This window comes from Notamacropus eugenii, chromosome 1 (genome assembly GCF_028372415.1).
Source record: "Notamacropus eugenii isolate mMacEug1 chromosome 1, mMacEug1.pri_v2, whole genome shotgun sequence".
Taxonomy (NCBI): Eukaryota; Metazoa; Chordata; class Mammalia; order Diprotodontia; family Macropodidae; genus Notamacropus; species Notamacropus eugenii.
In genome coordinates, this window is record NC_092872.1 from 434,226,611 (window position 1) to 434,244,542 (window position 17,932).

At 38.9% G+C, this 17,932-nt stretch overlaps 1 protein-coding gene across 1 annotated transcript in view; it reads right to left on the minus strand.

Annotated features, from left to right (window-relative positions):
• The window catches only part of TNFSF8 (TNF superfamily member 8), a 36,554-nt gene extending 26,448 nt beyond the window's left edge, over positions 1 to 10,106 (minus strand). The window contains exon 1 of the mRNA XM_072631736.1: positions 9,751 to 10,106. Coding sequence (XP_072487837.1) covers positions 9,751 to 9,888 — 138 coding nt within the window. The 5' untranslated portion in view covers positions 9,889 to 10,106. The remainder of the gene's footprint in view (positions 1 to 9,750) is intronic.
• Positions 10,107 to 17,932: the final 7,826 nt, after the last annotated feature.

The following is a 17,932-nucleotide window of genomic DNA, read 5'->3' on the forward strand; positions in this document are numbered from 1 at the left end:
AGTCACTTTCTTCTGGCCATGCTCCATTTTGTCATTGTCTCTACTAAGTCATGGTCTTCATTGGTGGAGAGAAGTAGCCACATGTGCCAAAACCTGAATCTTTCAATACATCAAATTGAAAATTCCTTCGAGTGCTTCCTGTATGAGATCCATTAATTAGAAATATGAAACCATTCTTGTGATTGAATTAAATGCAGGTTGCTCAAACAAGAAAAGATAATGCTTGGTAAGGGAAAGTTTGGTATTTAGAATTTGAGATCATCAAACTTTCCTCATTCTTGAAAGGAAATGAGGCAAAGAGAGATGAGATGGCATCTCCTGGGAGGGAGAGTCATTTGGGAAAAGAGGATCCTCATAGAATTTGACTATAGCTCTCTTGCTGTCCCTGACTGTGCCAATTAACCACTCCCTGCCCATGATGAAATCTTGCAGTTCAGGAATGACTACAAAAGACTAAAGTAAGCCATTTTCTTCAAATATTTGAAGGGCTGTCCTATGGAAGAAAGATCTTACTTCTTCCACTCCGATTCAATACTAATGTGCAGCAAGTTATAGGTCCACTATATAAAAGGATACTCTTTCTAAAAAATCAAAGATTTCCTGTAATGCTGCCTTGTAAGGTAGCAATCTTCCTGTCCTAACGCTGTGAAAATGAAAAGCTTTGAAAAGCTTAAGAATTCTCATCAATTGCAATGGCCAACCATGATTGCAGAGGACTGATAGTGAAGAATGCTACCTACCTTTGGAAAGCCAAGTGATGGCCTAAATATACAGAATGACACATTTTTTTCGACATGACCAATGGAGGATGATTTCTTTTGCTTGACTATTCATATTTATTATAAGCATTTTGTTTTTCTTTTCTTTTTCAAATGAGGGAGAGAAAAAAATTCTTATTCATTAAAAAAAATGAGTCCTCTAGCAGATATTGGATAACCTGAACATGAAGGCAGATATGCAGGAGAGCCTCTTCTAACTCTGAGACTATGATTTAATGTGTCCTTTTCCTTTCTGCACCCTAGTCTTTTCATTCATAAAATACAGGAGGAAAAAATGCTGCCTAAATGGTTTTTGAGGTCCCTTAGAGAGTCTATGATTCTGTGAACCAACTGATGGATTTCTGTTTGGAAGGCATTGGAAGCAACAAATGAGTGATGTTATAAGCAGCTGACACTTCATTTTTACTACTGCATTGGAGTGGGTAGACAATGAATTAAATTCTACATAACTTCTGGACACTTAAAAAGTCCACTTCTTATTTAGCTACTCCAGGTTCTACTATTCCCTCAGGATCCTGCTCTTTGCTTTCAAAGATGGTAGTCTGTTCTCCCATAAATGATTCATTTCTAAGGTGCCAGTGATGGAGAAAGTAAGTTCAATTCAGTTCAAAACTTTCTATTGTGTACTTAATATGTACAGGACACTGTGTTCAGATCTGGGGCTAATCTGTTATCCCTGTCAGGGCTGTTTGCTTTTTAATGAGGAAGGGCCTTTTGGAGGCACAGTCATGTGGTTCTGTGGAAAGTTCCTAGAAGTGATCACAGGACTCATGACTCTGTCACTGATTCACTTTGTGTGTGACTTAAGTCAAATTGATGACACCTCAAATCCTTCCCAGCTCTAGATCATAAAGTTCTTCTAGCTAGCATCTCTGTCCATACCTATAAAATAAGGCATCTTGACTAGATGATCTCCTCAGGCCATTCCAGTTTAATAAATCCATGTTCTATGTTCTAACATTATGTACTTGAAGGTTCGATCCAACTCTAACATTTTATGATTCAAGTTATTTTCATTGAAATAAAGTAAAAGTCAGGATGTTTTTGAGATCTTCCCAGTCCCTCATTCATGTACTCATTGTATAGGTGCATGACCTGATTCTACAGAATTCTCTTTCATTTAATATTGGAAAGAAGGAAGGGAAGGAAACAATCACAAGGCCAGAGACCTGAGTTCAAATTACAATTGTTGTCATTCAGTTGTTTTGGTCATATCTGATTCCTCATTTGGAATTTTCTTAGCAAAGATACTGAAATGTTTGCCATTTCCTTCTCCAGCTCATTTTACAGATGAGGAAACTGAGGAAGACAAGGTTAAGAGATTTGCTCAGGGTCATGTAGCTAGTGAGTGTATGAGACCAGATTTGAACTTAGGTCTTATCCACTGTGCCACCTAGCTCACATTTTAAGGCACTTAAATGTACTATGAGATAGGCAGTGTGCAGTGTGAGTATTCTCATTCCTATTTTATAGGTTGGAAAACTGAGGCTTAAAGAGGTTTGAATAGTTTGCTCAGGATCACACAGTATTTTCAGACCCAGGCCTCTCGACTCCCAAATTCACTCTTCTCTTCTCCTAAACTAGTGATTAAGCTATCTCTTCCCTTCTCTGCACGTGTTTCCTCCTCTGAAAAATGAAGGGATGGGCTACAAGTTCTCTAAGGACACTGCCAAAGTTATCACTATTCTTCTCTCCACCATCTCTAGGACAAGAGAAAATAGACTGTCTGAGAATTTCACACTGGTAGCTAATTTTATAAGATCATGGTTGTTGACTCCTTAAGTGTAATAGTTCAAAGCATACATAATTTGTGATTGAGCCAATTTCTTTAAGTGCCTCCCATCCCCTCACTTTTGGGAGATTTTAGGGGGTGTCATGTTTTTTAGGGTACAGTGTCATGTTCTGAAGTCCTTGAGAATGGAGGGGACCTGAAGAATTCATGTGGTCCAGTCTCTTTCCTAAAGAAACTTCTAATTGATAAAAATTAAAAGGTCAAAGGCCATCCTATCCAATCTCTTATTCTGTTAAAGATCAACTGGACCTGGGGTCATTGCTCTCTTCCTGAAGATAGTAACAGCTCACTCTAATATAGTCCTTTAATGTTAATAAAAGAACGTTACTCATAACAGACCTGTGAGGTTGGTAGTACAAGTGTTTTCCCCCAGTTTTAAGGAGATGAAGTGTTTTAGTTAAGATTTCCAGGGAAGGATGAAGGAAACAATTTTTATCTCATTTGATGTTCACAACAACCCTGTGGTATAGGAGACCTTATTATCCCCATTTTACAAATGAGGAAACCGAAGCAGACAAAGGTTAAATGACTTTGCTCAGAATCACACAGTATTTGAGGCTGGATTTGAACTCAGGACTTCCTGACTGCAGACTCAGTAGTCTATTCACTGAGTCACTTAGCTGCTTCTAGCACAAATGAAGGAATGAATTAAGACTTTATTTTTGGTGTTCAATACTCATGTTTTATCACACTGATGAATCTTAGAATCATGAATGACTAGACATGGAAGGGACCTGAGCACCTAATATGTAGAATATTAGACCTACTAAAAATCAAGTAAAACAAAACCTTTGGAATTGTCTAGTTTAACCCCCTCATTTTTCAGATGAAGAACCAAGCTCCAGGGAAGGGAAATAACTTACTCACACAGCCTACTAGAGGCAGAGCCATCACTTGAATAGGTCACCTTTGTCTTAGGAATGTATTTCATTCATCCCTTTGGAATGCACAAGATGATGCTTACACCCTATTATATCAGGGATCTCTATGTGGCTTCCCTTTGAGTCTTATTCTAAAATCTCATGCAGCACAACAGCACTATAATGACCAGAGGGCAAATAGAGCTTCTTCCAGGGTCTCAACATTTGGTGGAAGAGCAAGGGGAAGCAATTTCTTCCTTCAGTGCCACCATAACCCCTGACCCTTGACTGACAGCACTGGAGCATCATGTACTATAATTACTCCTGCCATTTCCTCAGGTCCCATAGGTGTGGTGCCCTCCTCCTGAAGGAGCCTTAAACTCCAACCCCTTCCTGGTGAGGCTGTCCCCTCTGCAAGATAGCCACTCTGGAAGCAGACCTGTCCCCTGCCTGCTCCTCTCCCTCCTCCCTCCAAGCTAAATTTGCCTCAGCTACAGATCTGGCTAATTATAGCTCTACAGTATGATGTAATATTTAGAGTCAGAGGACCTGGGTTCAAATCCCGGATCCACTGCTTGCTGCCTATATGACTTTAATCAAGTCACTTAGATTCTTTGGGTCTTAATTGCTTAATTGAAAAAGTGAGATTTGAACTAGATGACAGTCTGTTCTGGCTCTATTTCTATGACCCTCATCACTTGAAAGACTTTAAAGTTCCTTCTTACTGGTAATACTGCAACAGCTTGGCTCAATATCTCCAATTACAGAAAGAAGCAATTAGATTCAAATGCTTCCTTTTTTGATGAGAGTTGAATTAGACAATCAAATGTAACCACTGATTGTAGGAGATTTCACAACAGCCACTGGCCCAGCCTCTTTCCTCTCTATCCTTAGTGAATAATAATGTAGGAATAACATATATAGTCCTTTAAGGTTTACAAAGTGATTTATCTCTGACCCTCACTATACAAGGTAGGTGCAATTATTATCCTCATTTTATAGATGAAGCACTGTCAAGTTCAGAGCTGTACTTTGATATATAAACACGACTTTTTAGACTCTTCTGAAAAGAACAATTTGTGTTTGGAACCCATATTCTAAAGATTGATGCACTTCTTCTGTGTGGGGTATAGTCAGTGTCCCTGAAAAATGTGAAAGTGTGATACAAAGGAAAGAGCTCTGCAACAGGGGCAGGGCAACAATTATTGCTATTATTAGACAGTTTGGGATCTCTGATGAATGGATTCAGCTCTCTGTGGCCAGAATGACTTGAATTAGTTTCATTAGAGAAAGTGCAAACTGGATTACACAAAGAGAAAAAAAAGTTGTTGGTTTTTTTTTAAATCAACATTGCAAATGAAAATAAGAAAATCAATACTCCTCTGTCTGCTTTTCTCTCATAATTTTTTCTTCCTCTGGCTCAAAGGACAAGCCATAGAGCAAGTATAGGAAGAGCCCAATTGCATTTACAGGAGATAATGAAGTTCTTTAGTGTATCATGACATCTCTAAGGACACCCTAGTAACCATGTACCTTGCTCCAGTCATGGCCCTAGAATGTACTACTCAAGGAAGAGGATGCATTCCCCCTACCAGCAGGTAATTGACGGTTGTCCATTTTTCTCTCCATTCGAGTAAGTTTTTGGATGGTAGAGAGAAGCATAGTGATAACTTTAGTAGTGTCCTCAGAGACCTTCTAGCCTAGCCCTTCCTTTTTCAGAGGAGGAAACTGAGGCCCAGAGAAGGAAAGAGACAGCTTACTCACCAAGTTAGGAGAAAAGAAGAGTGGAAAATACTGTGTGACTTTAAGCAAGCCATTTGAACATCTTTGAGTCTCAGTTTTCCCACCTATAAAACAGGAATGAGAAAGCTCACACTGTACACTGCCTCCCTTATAGCGTTTTCCTGAGGTAGTGCTTTTGTAAACCTTAAAGTGCTATAAAAATGAGAATTATTGTAATTTGAAATCAGGGCTCTAGACTTCACAATATATTCTGTCCCTACCCTGTCTCCTTCATCAGGAAATTGTTTCCTTCCTCAGTCTTTTGTGGTTGATTGCTCTGGCCTTTTGTAACTACCTGCCTTTCTGTCAATTTTTTTTTTTCTCCAGGTCAGACTTTCTGTTTAAAGCTTTCTTTTTCTCTGGGCCAATATCTCTGTCTCTCTCATCCTTTCCCTATTTGCTTGGGTCTCAGTCTTTGTCTCCTTTGTCTCTGTCTCTCTATCTCTGTCTCTCTCTTGTGCCCTCATCTCTCTTTCCCCACTCTCCTCCCCTCTTGTTCTCTTGCAAATAGTCATACTTTTTGAAAATGAGTAGTCTTTTCCCATCATATGTCCCCCTATCCACCCCTGTCTGTGAATAAGAGAAGAAGTGCTGTTGATAGAAACTCAGGACACGTTGAGCAGCTTTTGGGTTCTGATTCATGAAGACCATTCCTCATCAATGTTGCATTGTTTAATGGGAACATCAACTTGGACTGAGGATGGGTTGCATTCACTATCTACATAGCAGAGGGTAGGTCTGCTCTTAACGTAGATTCAGTGGTAGGTTCATTGAAGGGATCATATCGCTCACTTCCACCAGTCCCTATGGTCAAAGTAAAATGTCCACCTGGATAGTTTTCCTTCTGTCTAAGCCTCTTCCCCAAGAGCAAGAATATAATACAATAGATTTTCTCACTATAGGTCCAGTTTATTTTCAGAAAATCTCTTCTATACATTGCTTTTATTATAGGTGTTCTCTCCCTTGTCCTGAATACATACACTAATACATTATTTAATGAGTACACCATTGGCCAATTACCCAATTATTCATGACTATATTTTTTGGAAAAGTTTATTCAAATACTACCATTTCAAGTTTTAATTACTCTATATAGCTTTTCCTGACCTCTCTAGTTCATATTGCAGATTTCTTCCTACTCTGAACCCCTCAAGAAATTGATGTTGTGAATTTGACTCCCTTCATACATTACTGAAGGCATTGTTACCTATATAGATGATCTATATTGTTAGGCATGTATGTGACTTATTTTTTTCAGTTAGTCTATAAGCACTTGAATGAACCTTTCAAGTCTGGCACATTGTCCATCTAAGAGTCTTTCAGCCTAAGCAGGTGAAACTTCTCTGGGAAAGAAATAAAAATGTCCCCAGTCATGTAATCAGTTTTTCTAATCCATTTATACTTCCAACTAGAAAAGTCAGCTTATGGAAGAGAGGGCACAAGGTTTGATTTAAGGATATTTCTACTACTTTGCTTGTTAGGAAATAAGACAACCATACTCAATAAATGCCCAAACATTTCTCTGTTGAAGCAAATAGAAGAACAAACGTTTACAATGGTATTGAATGAGAATTCATAATAGGATAGAAAGAGTACTATGCTAGATTAGGTGACCTAGGGTGTAGTCCTGCTTCTACCTCAAAATGTTGTTTTGTCCCCTGAGCCCCAGTTCCATCTATAAAATTACCAAGTGGGATCTTTAAGATTGCTTTCCAGCTGAACATTCCATGTTCTAAAGTCCCTTCCATCTCTAATATTCTATATTCTAAGCTCCTTTCCAGCTCTAAAGTTCTACATTTTAGTGTTCCTTCCATTTCCAACATTCTATATTCTTACATTGTATGTTCTAATGTGTCTTTTCAGCTCTAAGGTTCCTACCAACTTGAGCCCTATGCCAAGAATATTTTTCGGAATTATTTTTGGCTCTGTATTGCCTGATTGATCTCCATCTTCCTCTTTGATTTTATTAGATGAGCTTTATACATATATGTATACATATATATACATGTGCATTTATATGTATGTGTATACATACACATAGTGACAATGACTCAGAACGGAAGTCATGTTAGGATATTTGAGGGCATTGTCCCATTTGGATGAATATATTCCCAGCTAAAAGTTCTCTCTCAACAACTGCCTGGTTATTTACATTGTTATTATGATATAATATCTGGGTCCATTAGTAAAATATTACTGCCTATGATGTTGCGTGTAAACTATGAAAAAAAGACTACTTCAATTTTCTTGTGATAGCCATTGATATGTGAGGATAGACATTAATTAATTATTCCACAAGTGATCAATAACCTATATAATTAGAGTATTTTGAAAGCCTCAATCCAAAGAAAGCTGCTTTAAAAGTAAAACTAATGTGTCATTTCCTTACAGATTGGAGTCTAACTTTATTTGGGATTGGCCATCACCTTTAACCAAGCCAGGTATATTAAAATCAATTATTGAAATGTGTTTTCACATCTAGTTTGGGCTCCTGACTTTCAAAAACTGACAATGAGGTGTGGCCACAGACAGCTGATTTTTAAGAAACTTTCAGTCCTTTGTCCTGAAGGACCATGAAATGTCTGGCTACTTGTATATCATGTGCTACTCAGTAAAACCAGAACATTTCATGAAACTCAGAATCACCTCAATAGCATTCTAAAATAATGAGCTCTGGATTGCATTATGATGACCATGCTGTAGTTTGCTTTGATTTTAGTTTTATCAACAGTAACGAAATTTAGTTTGGAAGATTCCTTTACAAGAATTGTGCTTTGGACTCATAGTTCATAACTTTTTCCTTCTGATTTTTCCTCTGTTGTTAATAACTTTTGTCTCCCACTTTAGTGGTTAGTGCCCTCCCCCAAAATCACTCTTTGTACATAGCTATGTACATATATGTTATCTTTTCCTACTAGATTATAAATTTCTCTAGAACAAGGACTGTTTAACTCTTACCTTTTTATTTCACTTACTAGCACAGTGTGCTCTGATATATAGTAGAAGCTTATTAAATACTTGTGGATTTCATGATTCCACAATAATAATAGTATTTGTGGTGGTAGTAGAAGACCACAATTATGTAGCATCCTAGGGTTTAAAAAGCGCTTTCCTCAAAGCCCTGTGAGGTAGGTAAGGCAAATATTTCTTCTCCCTAGAGAAAATTTCTCCCTAAATATACATGGGACTGATGACCCCTAAAGTCTTTTCACATTTTGAGAGTCTGTAATACCCATTTTATAAATGAGAAGACTGGGGCTCCAAGAGATTAAATAATTTGTCTATGCTTACCTAGATGCTAAGTGTGAGAGTCTCAGTACCTTCAACTGAAATGAAATAAGAACAACTCTGTACAGGAGTCTGGAGATCCTGGTTATAATTCTGGCTTTCACATGAATAAATGATTTGGTATTGGGCAAGTTGCTTATAGTATCTGACCTTTGGTTTCCCAATTTGTAAAATGAGGAGATTGAACCAGATAATCTTTAAAGTCTTTTCCAGTCTGACTATTTCGAGGTTCAAACATACTATATTTTAATAGTTTTTCTGACTCCGTTCTAAGTAGAGAAAAACTAAGGTCGTCATGGAAAAGTCATTGGAGCCCTCAAAGTTCATGGTACTGGTACTAGTACATAGTACACCTTCCACTACCACCATTGAAAATTAGAATATTTTGAGGAAGGCTTGAGGGAACGTTCCACCTACTTTGGTGCTGAGAAACACTTTTCTCTTTTTTGGAGGGTGGTGTCCTGGGTGTAGTAGATATGACAGGGGAGCTTTCAAGAATGGACCTCAAAGCAAACCTTCCAGATAGCCCTTTTCACTCTAGAAGGGTCCAGCATTGAAACATCCATGTAAAGCCTTTCGTCCACTTCAACTCTCAGGGACATCATTGCCTGTCTTCTCTACTAATGTGACCGTGGGCATCTAATTTCTCAGTCTTTCAGGTTCCCATCAATAATTTGGAGGAAAACCCCTAATATCTGCATTGCCTCTCTCATAGAGTTATTGTGAAAAAAATACCTTAACATAACAAAGAAATGGGAGTAATTAGCAATTTTGCCCTGACAATTAATTCTTGGCTTACCTCCTTAGAGAGGAATCAACTTTTGGATTTAACATTTGAAACATTTAAATGGGTCTTAATTTGCACTTGAGGGTCAAGTCTTTGGAATAGAAGAGAAGTGTATGTTTACGATATCACGTTGACTGCACTCATTGCTTCCTTCCATTCCTCTATGTCTGGACCTTTTTTAAAAAGCTGACTTACAACCTCACTTCCACCATGAACTTGTTGTCTGTTCTGTGGGCTCCTCTCCCTTAACTCTCTGAAATTTTTGAGGAACTACCCGAAAAAGTGTGCCCCTGCCAAACGAATGATTTAGCCAGAATCTGCTTCCTCTTTTCTCTCTGAGTTGTTACTGTTTCTCTCAAATAATTTATTGGGTTTTTCAAAGAATACCTCCAGGAAGAACAAAAAACAACAAAACAAAACAAAAATTAAGACAAGAAGGGGGAGAGGATGCCATTGACTTACCTTCTTCTGAACTACTAAGACCATTATAGTTGCCAGAGTAAAGATGAGACACAGAACCAGGGCAGCTGTGGTGAAATAAAAATAAGTCCGGCTAGTGGCCCTGAGCTGGCTTGTGACTGTGCCTTCAGACACATTCATGGCTGCCTCAAGAGAAGCATTCAGTTGGTGGAGGGACGTTTGCCGTGGTACAGAGGACTTTCTTTATATACCACCGCCCTCCACCTCACACCTTATCGCCCTTGATCTGTTGAGACTCACAGGCCATCTCTGTTCCAAATAGGATTTTCCCCCTTCATCCTGGATCATGTGACCTGGAAAAAAATCTTCACTGTTTGTCGGATGAAGAAAGACTTCTCTGGGGGCGTGAAGTGAAAGACAGCAGGCAATGGGAGAAAGAGATTCATTTTCTTGCCAAGGATTTTGTTGCTGGTCGTCTGGTGAGCTACATTGAAGGGGTCTGATGTCAGAAGACAAGTGGGAAGCAAGCTCACCCCCAGCTCCCTTTGTGTGTGAAGTTGTGTGCACTGACTTGTGTTTCACTTATAGTCACCAGCGGTGGCAGCTGAGTACTTCAGCTAATGCTTTCTTCTTCCAGACAGTCATTTCTGCACGGTGCTCTCCACTTAAAAGTGTTACCTACCCATAAAGCCCACATCTGTTTGGGGGTCAGGAAGACTGGATTTCACAGTGGAAAGGTTATTTCCCCTTGCTGGGCCTCAGTTTCCTTACCTGTAAAATGATGGGATAGAATTAGATGGTCTCTAATGTTCCTTTTAGATATAAATTTTGTTATCCTATAATTCAAAAGAATTAGTTTTACTAATATTAATACCTGTGGTTAGGTTAAAAATGGACATCTCTCATTAAAAATGGGCATCTCTCTCTGTCTCTCTCCCTCTATCTATCTATCTATCCATCTATCTATCTATGTCTATGTATATAGTTATCTATCCCTCTGTATATGACTATAACTCTATATCTGTATGCATATAGCTATCCATATTTTTGTAGGGTCTCTCTCTTTAAAAGCATATTGGAGTAGTGGGAAAAAGTCTTGTATCTGGAGTGAGAGGACCTGTATTTTAGTCCCACCTCTATTACTTTGGTATCTGTGTGATCTTGGGTAAATCACTGAACCTCTCTGAGCCTTGGGATCTTCAGCTAAAAAACTAGAAGGGTTGACTAACTATTCTCTAAGGTCCTTTTCAGCTTCAAAGCTATGAAATAAATAGACAAAATCCTTCTGAGACTTTTGGAAGGATAGGAAGGTTACTGGACTGAGGTCTGGCTCAGTCACCAATTCACTATGAATCAATCCCTTTCCTTCTCTGGGACTTAGTTTCCCTACTTATAAAAATGAGGGGATTAGATTAAGAGGTATCTAAGATCCATTCTGGTTTTGAAGTTCTATGAAAAAGTTCTAATAAATATATCTCAAGGGTTAGGTTAAATATGCTATTGGAGAACATTGTCTCAACAGATACTATTGACCAATAAACTGGTTGACAGAAAAAATCACCTGAACAATGTATCTGACGTTATTGAGTCTGCTGTCAACCAGATTAAGCAGCAGTACTGTCACATTTTCTATACTAAACAAGGTCTATGGAAATCATTTGGTGCTGGCTACACTGGCATGTCAAAGGAGTAACATGACTGAAAAAGAAGGCCACATATGTTCTAATCACCTATTTTACCTTCATGGAAAACAGGTCCTGAGTTTTAAACAATTAATGTGCTTTCACCAGATAATCTGGAAACATCCCAAATAGTCTTCTGGGTGAAGAATGATTTCCTCAGCTGTAATGGAGGGACTATTAACCTTTTTTGTGTTCTGTACCTCCCTCTTTGGCATTCTGGTGAAGACTATGGACCCTTTCTCACAATAATATTTTTTTAAATGCATGAAACAAATCACATAGGATTACAAAGCAAACCAATTATATTGAAATACAATTGTCAAACACTTAAAAAAAACAACCTAAATTCATGGACCTCAGGCTAAGAACACCTAATACTTACGTGGAGTTGATACATGACTGTTGAATGCCTCACTGAGAACATACCTTTGCCCACCTCAGACTGTTCTAAAAGTTTTTTGCTTGTATTCCTTCCTTACTTCCTGATGTTGGCAAAAGGGGTTATTTGACATATTCACTATACTAAGTTATCCAAATACTTTAAAAATAAACTGCAGCAATTAAAGTAGCATTATTTGAGCTTTGGAACTGCATTTTCCCACACTTCATTGCCAAGATTCAAATATACATGGAATAATTTTTTTCTGGAATTAAATTTTAGGTCAGGTAGACAGGTTTATCTAGGGCATATTTGGACATTTGGTTTTGGATTTTCTCTGAACCGTTCAACTGAGACTCTGAGTTTTTTTTCTAGAATTGCATTTAGAATCAGAATTCTTATCTGCTAGTTGGTTTCAAATGTGGCATCTTGTCTCTTTATTGAACCCTTCCCATTCCACTCCAAGTGATTTTATTTGGAGAATACCTTCGGATCCCATGGCTTTCCCAGGGTCTACCCAGCGGCTGAAGCCCAGCTTAGCTAATAGTTTACATTCCCTTTACTTTAATTTTGGACTGGGGCTGTAATTCCCTTGGTGTAAGGAGCTCTTCTCAGACAGACCCTTTCTCTATAACTTCAAGTCTTACAGAGGCATCTACAGGCAGTGAGAGGTTAATTGATTTGCTCAGGATCATAGAGTCATGTGTCAGAGGCTGGACTTTTATCTGGAACTTTTTGATATGGAGGTAGGCATTCCATGATGCCATTCTGACTCTCACATTTCTATAGCACTTTAAAATATTCAGAATATTGGAATAGCTAGGTGGTACCGTAGAGCACTAGTCCTGGGGTCAGAAGGACTTGAGTTCAAATCTGGCCTCAGACATTTACTAGCTGTGTGACCCTGGGCAGCTCACTTAACCCCAGTTGCCTCCAAATTAAAAACTTATATACATAAATATATGTATATATATATGTATATGCACACATATATCTACACACAGAGGGATAAATACAATATATACATGTATGTACACATGTACGTATATATGCATACAGACATGAGGGGAGAGAGAGACACAGAGAGAGAATGAGAATCTTCTTTACGATAGCCCTGTGAAGTCCAGAAAGCAAACATTCTTATGTCTCTTTGAAAGATGAAAAATCAGTCTCAGAGTCATCCATAGGCTTTGCCATGGCTAATAAGAATACCAGTACACACTTACACAGTGCTTTAAGTTTGGCAAAACACTTTCTTCACAACAATCCTGGACAGTAAATATTAGAAGTGTTATTATTCTCATTTTATAGATGAAGAAGCTGAAGCTCTGTATAAGTGACATGGCCGAGGTTTCACAAATGGGAAGTGTTAGACTCAGGATTTGAACCCAGGCCCCTCCTGACTCTAGGCCTAGCCCTCTTTCCAGGACAGCATGGTATCTCAGCCTGCTGCTACCAGAGCTGGAACTTGAGGCCAGGGGTTCTGACTGTAAGGCAAGGGGCTCTTTCCAGTATACTGCCTTGCTTCTCTTTAGAAAGAAAGAAATTAGCTTAATCTCTCAGGACTGAGTCATTCAGTGTCCTTGATTCTTTGTTTCCCATGCAAATGTTTCATTCTGACTTAGCTTGCATTGTTCTCTGTGTTAGGAATAGCCTTTCTTTTCCCCTTTACCTGGTGAATTCATTTCTCTCTTGTAGAGGCTAACTCTAGGGCAGCTAGATTGTGCGATGCATATAGTGCTGGACCTAGAGTCCAGAAGACTTGTCTTCCTGAGTTTAAATCTGACTTATAACATTTACTAGCTGTGTGACCCTGGGACCTTGTTTGCCTCATTTTCCTCATCTGTAAAATCAACTGGAGAAGGAAATGACAAACCACTCCAGTATCATTGGCAAGAAAACCCCAAATGGGGTCACCAAGAGTTGGACATGACTGAAATGACTGAACCAAAAAGTAAAAAGAGAATAACTGAAATGCCACATTCTTCATGAAGTTTACTCTGATTCTGGATCCCCTCCTCTGTCATGACCCTTCCCCTCAAATCTCACATGGTACCTTGTACCTCTCTTGGACCTGTTCCCTCTAATTGTTTGTATGACAGTTGTCTGTGTATGCATCTTATCTCCTTGTGTGCTGTAGATTCTATGAAGTCAGGATAGGGAGTACATTGTACCTAAACTTTCTATCTGCTTATACAGAACTAACAGTAAGTGAGCACATAGTACAGTGCTCTGTACATAGTAGATATTTAATAAATGTTTATTCAATGGGTAAATCTACAATAATAAAGTATTATCATTAATAATAATAACCTGGCTAAGTCTAGTCAACAAGCATTTACCATGTGCCAGTCACTGTGCTAAGCCCTGCTGATACAAAAACGGCAAAAAAATAGTCCTGACTTTCAAAGTGTCCACAGTCTAATGGGAGTACAACATTCAGAAAACTATGTACGAATGAACTATATACAGGATAAACTGGAGATAATACCAGAGGGAAGACTTCAAAATTAACAAGAATTAAAAGGACCTTGCAGAAATAGGACTTTACCTGAGATTTGAAGGATGTCAGGGAGTCTAGGAGGTGGAGAGAAAAAGAGAGTTCCAGTCATTGGAGTTTATTGAATTGGAAGAGAGGTAGGTGACATGGTCAGATTTGAGCGTTAGGAAGATCAATTTGATAACTAAGCGGAGGACTGTGAAAGATGGAGGCAGGAAGATCAGTCAGAAGGGTATCACCATAGTCCAGGAATGATGAAATGAGCAACGAGGCAATAAATCATATCAGAGGAGAGAAGTATATAATTATCTCTTCCATATCACTACTTGCCCTGCCATGATTTCAACATATCATATGAAATTAAATGGGAATTTGGGAATTTGGCAGGAGTTTAGTGGAAGCCACAGATGACACACAAAGGCCAGCAGACAACACAGAGTCTATGACCAAATGCTTAACTCTAGTTTTACAATGAAGTACCATAAATACCCATAACAGAGAAAGAAAAAATTTCAGATTTCTTCTATGGAACAAAGGAGGGTAAAAAATTTTTATGAAGATTTTCTAGGTCACGAGGGCACCATACCCCTAACCCCTCAAGTGTGGAAGGGATAATTATATAAGAAAGATGTTGCACAGCCAGAAACAAATATAAATGGCAAATGATTGGATATGGGAGGCAAAAAAGAGTGAAAAATTGAGAATAATACTAGGTTGTGAGCCTGGCAGGTTAACTGTGTCCTCAATAGAGAAATTAGGAAGAAGGGAGGATTTTTAGGGAAAAGATAAAGAATTCTGTTTTGGTCATGTTGAGTTTAAGATGTACATAGGACATCCAATTTGAGATGTCTAATAGGCAGCTGGAGATATGAGACTGAAGGTCAGAAGAGAGGGTAGGGCTAGATAAGTAGATTTGAGAATGATTTGTTTAGAGATAAAAATTGAATCCATGGGAACTGATGAGATTATCAAGTGAAATAACCTAAAGGAAGAAGAAAAGAGACCCCAGGACAGAGTCCTCTGAGACACCCCCTTCCCACCCCCTGCAATGTAAGCAGGTATAATCTCAATGGTGATCCAGTAAAGATAGAAGAAGTGATCAGACAGGCAGGAAGAGAAACAGAAGCGAGAAATGATCCAAGAGACAAGAGAATATTAAAGGGAAAAGGGTATCAAAGGCTATAGGGAAGTCAAGTAGGATGAAGACTGAGAAAAGGCTATTAGATTTGGCAGTTAATAGCTTTATCCTTCTAATTGATCTCCATGCTTCCAATATCTCTCCACTCCAATTCATCCTCCTCTTGACTGCCCAAAATGATTTTTTCTTCTGAAGTTTTGGTCTGACCTCTTACTTAATAAACTCCAGTGGTTCCCTATGATACCAAGGATCAAATATAAAATTATTTGACATTTCAAGCTCTCCATAACCTGACCCCTTTCTAATCTTTTTATACTTTATTCCTTTCCCTGTACGCTGTGATCCAGCTGACCCTCTTCTCTCCTCGGCACTTTCCTTGGCTTCCTTAATATTCAGCTCAAGTCCTTCCTTCTGCACATCGCCTTCTCAGATTTTCTTAGCTTCTAATGACTTCCCTTCAGAGATTACCTCCAGCTACCCTGTATATATCTTGTGTATAGTTAGTTATTTACATTTATCTCCCCCATTAGAATGGGAGCTCCTTGTGGGACTCGTCTTATTTTCTTTTATTTTTATAATCCCCAGCCCTATAATAATAGTTTAATGTATGCATATTGACTGATTGACCAGCATTTATATAGTGCTTTTGAGAATTGCAAAAGGAGTACATATATTATTTCATTTGGTTTTCACAACAACCCTGTAAAGCAGGTTCTCTTATCTCTGTCTTGGAGATGAGGAAGATAGAGGGAGAGGTTCCATGACTTTCACACAGCTAGTGTTTGAAATGGCATTTGTGACTCCTTATGTCTGCCTTGCAATGGTTCTGAAGTTAGCTAACGATTTAGCTTAGCCTCTTGGGATCTGGGCACTCCAAGGAACCTACTCTTCCTCTTTTCCAAGAACTAAATTCATCAGAAGCTCACAAAAGAATAAAATTGGAATTGATCTCAGCAGATCAAGGTACCCTTCATGCTCCATCCTTGAAGCAGTTAATTTGCTATTCCCATTTTATAGAGAAGTTAGCAGAGAACTACCGTTCTCTTATCTGTTCCTTCCTCTCTTCCACTTGAAGTCCTCATTGGATTTTTCTAGATATTGGGAGAAGTAGGAACATCCACTGGTTGCTTTCATAGTTATGTTGGTTAGAAGACAGGCTGCAAGGGAACTCTTTTGGGGTAGGTATGGGAGCTGTTTTTTGGAGAAGGTTATATTCTCTAGAGAATTGCTGAGAACACTTCACTACCTCAGCCTCTTTGTTGAAAATGGAAAACTTCTGGTAGTTGAAATGGAAGATGTGGGTGTTTGAGAAATAAAAAGACTTTGCTAAAAGAGCAGATCTTCTTTACCCTCCCCACCCCGCCTCTTGGGGCCAGCAATGGAAAAAAAAATCTTTTACTTACTGTTACAGGTTTTGCATATAATATATAGTTGCAAGGGGGTGATTAGAGGGCACGTAGGAAAACAGAACTTTGTTCTTACAGAAAAATTTTCAGAGCAACTGAGATGTTCAGGATGCCCTAGTTCTTTACCACTTATTGGATTGGGTAGCAGTTTTATCATTCCACTCCCTTCCTCAAGAACATTCACTGGTTTCCTATTTTCCACAAATTCATATCTGAACTTTTCCTTCCTTTTGAGGCCCTCCCACAATCTGTGCAGGGGGTAGGGGGAAAGGTGAGCCAGGGGGAAAGGCACCTTCTGTTCTGATTGGTCTCCCCAACTACCTTGTGAGCTCCTGAAAGTCCCAGTCGTTTCTTTTATATGCCCCACAGTGCTTAGCGCACAAAAGTTATTCAATTAATATTTGACTGTTTGAAACTCTTTTATGAGAAATGGTAATCCTGTGCGTATTCTCTTTAAGAAAACAGGAGACATGAGTAGTCCCACACTACCCTACCTACTTCTCCCAATTCATCTTCCCCGAATTTTCTTATGTGCTGATTGTTGCATTAACCTCTTTTCTTTCTATTTTCCAAGGATGCACCTGGGAACAGTAACCTGTATAGAGTGTGGCTACAGGCTATGGATGAGCAGCATGGATTTTGAATCTGATTGCCAGCTCCTGAAAGAGAGACTACCTTTCTGAATCAGCAAAAGAGAAGCAATACTGTGCAATGATCACTTGCTTGGATTCTACTTCCACATCTCTTTGAGGAGCTCTACAACTTGGTTGGGTGGCAGCTCTCTCTCAGTAGAGGAGCAGTGATTCTTTCTTTCCCTGGTATAGGGACTTGGGAGACACTTGATACATATAACACAGATTTACAGATCATAGGGCTGGGGTGGACACCAAAAATTTATTGGTTCCACCTCCCTGTTATCAGGCAGGGTAAGGATCTTTTCCCTTTTTCCAGATGAAGCAGTTGAAGTCAGGGAGGGAATTAATGACCTATTCAGATCTAGTGGCTGTGGTGGAAACAGATGACAAACCAAGTCCTCTTAGGGCAGCTCTCTTCTTGTTGTACCACTAAAATGAATCTGTGACCCTGCTCTGGGGTCCAGTGATGTACATCGAAGTCCTT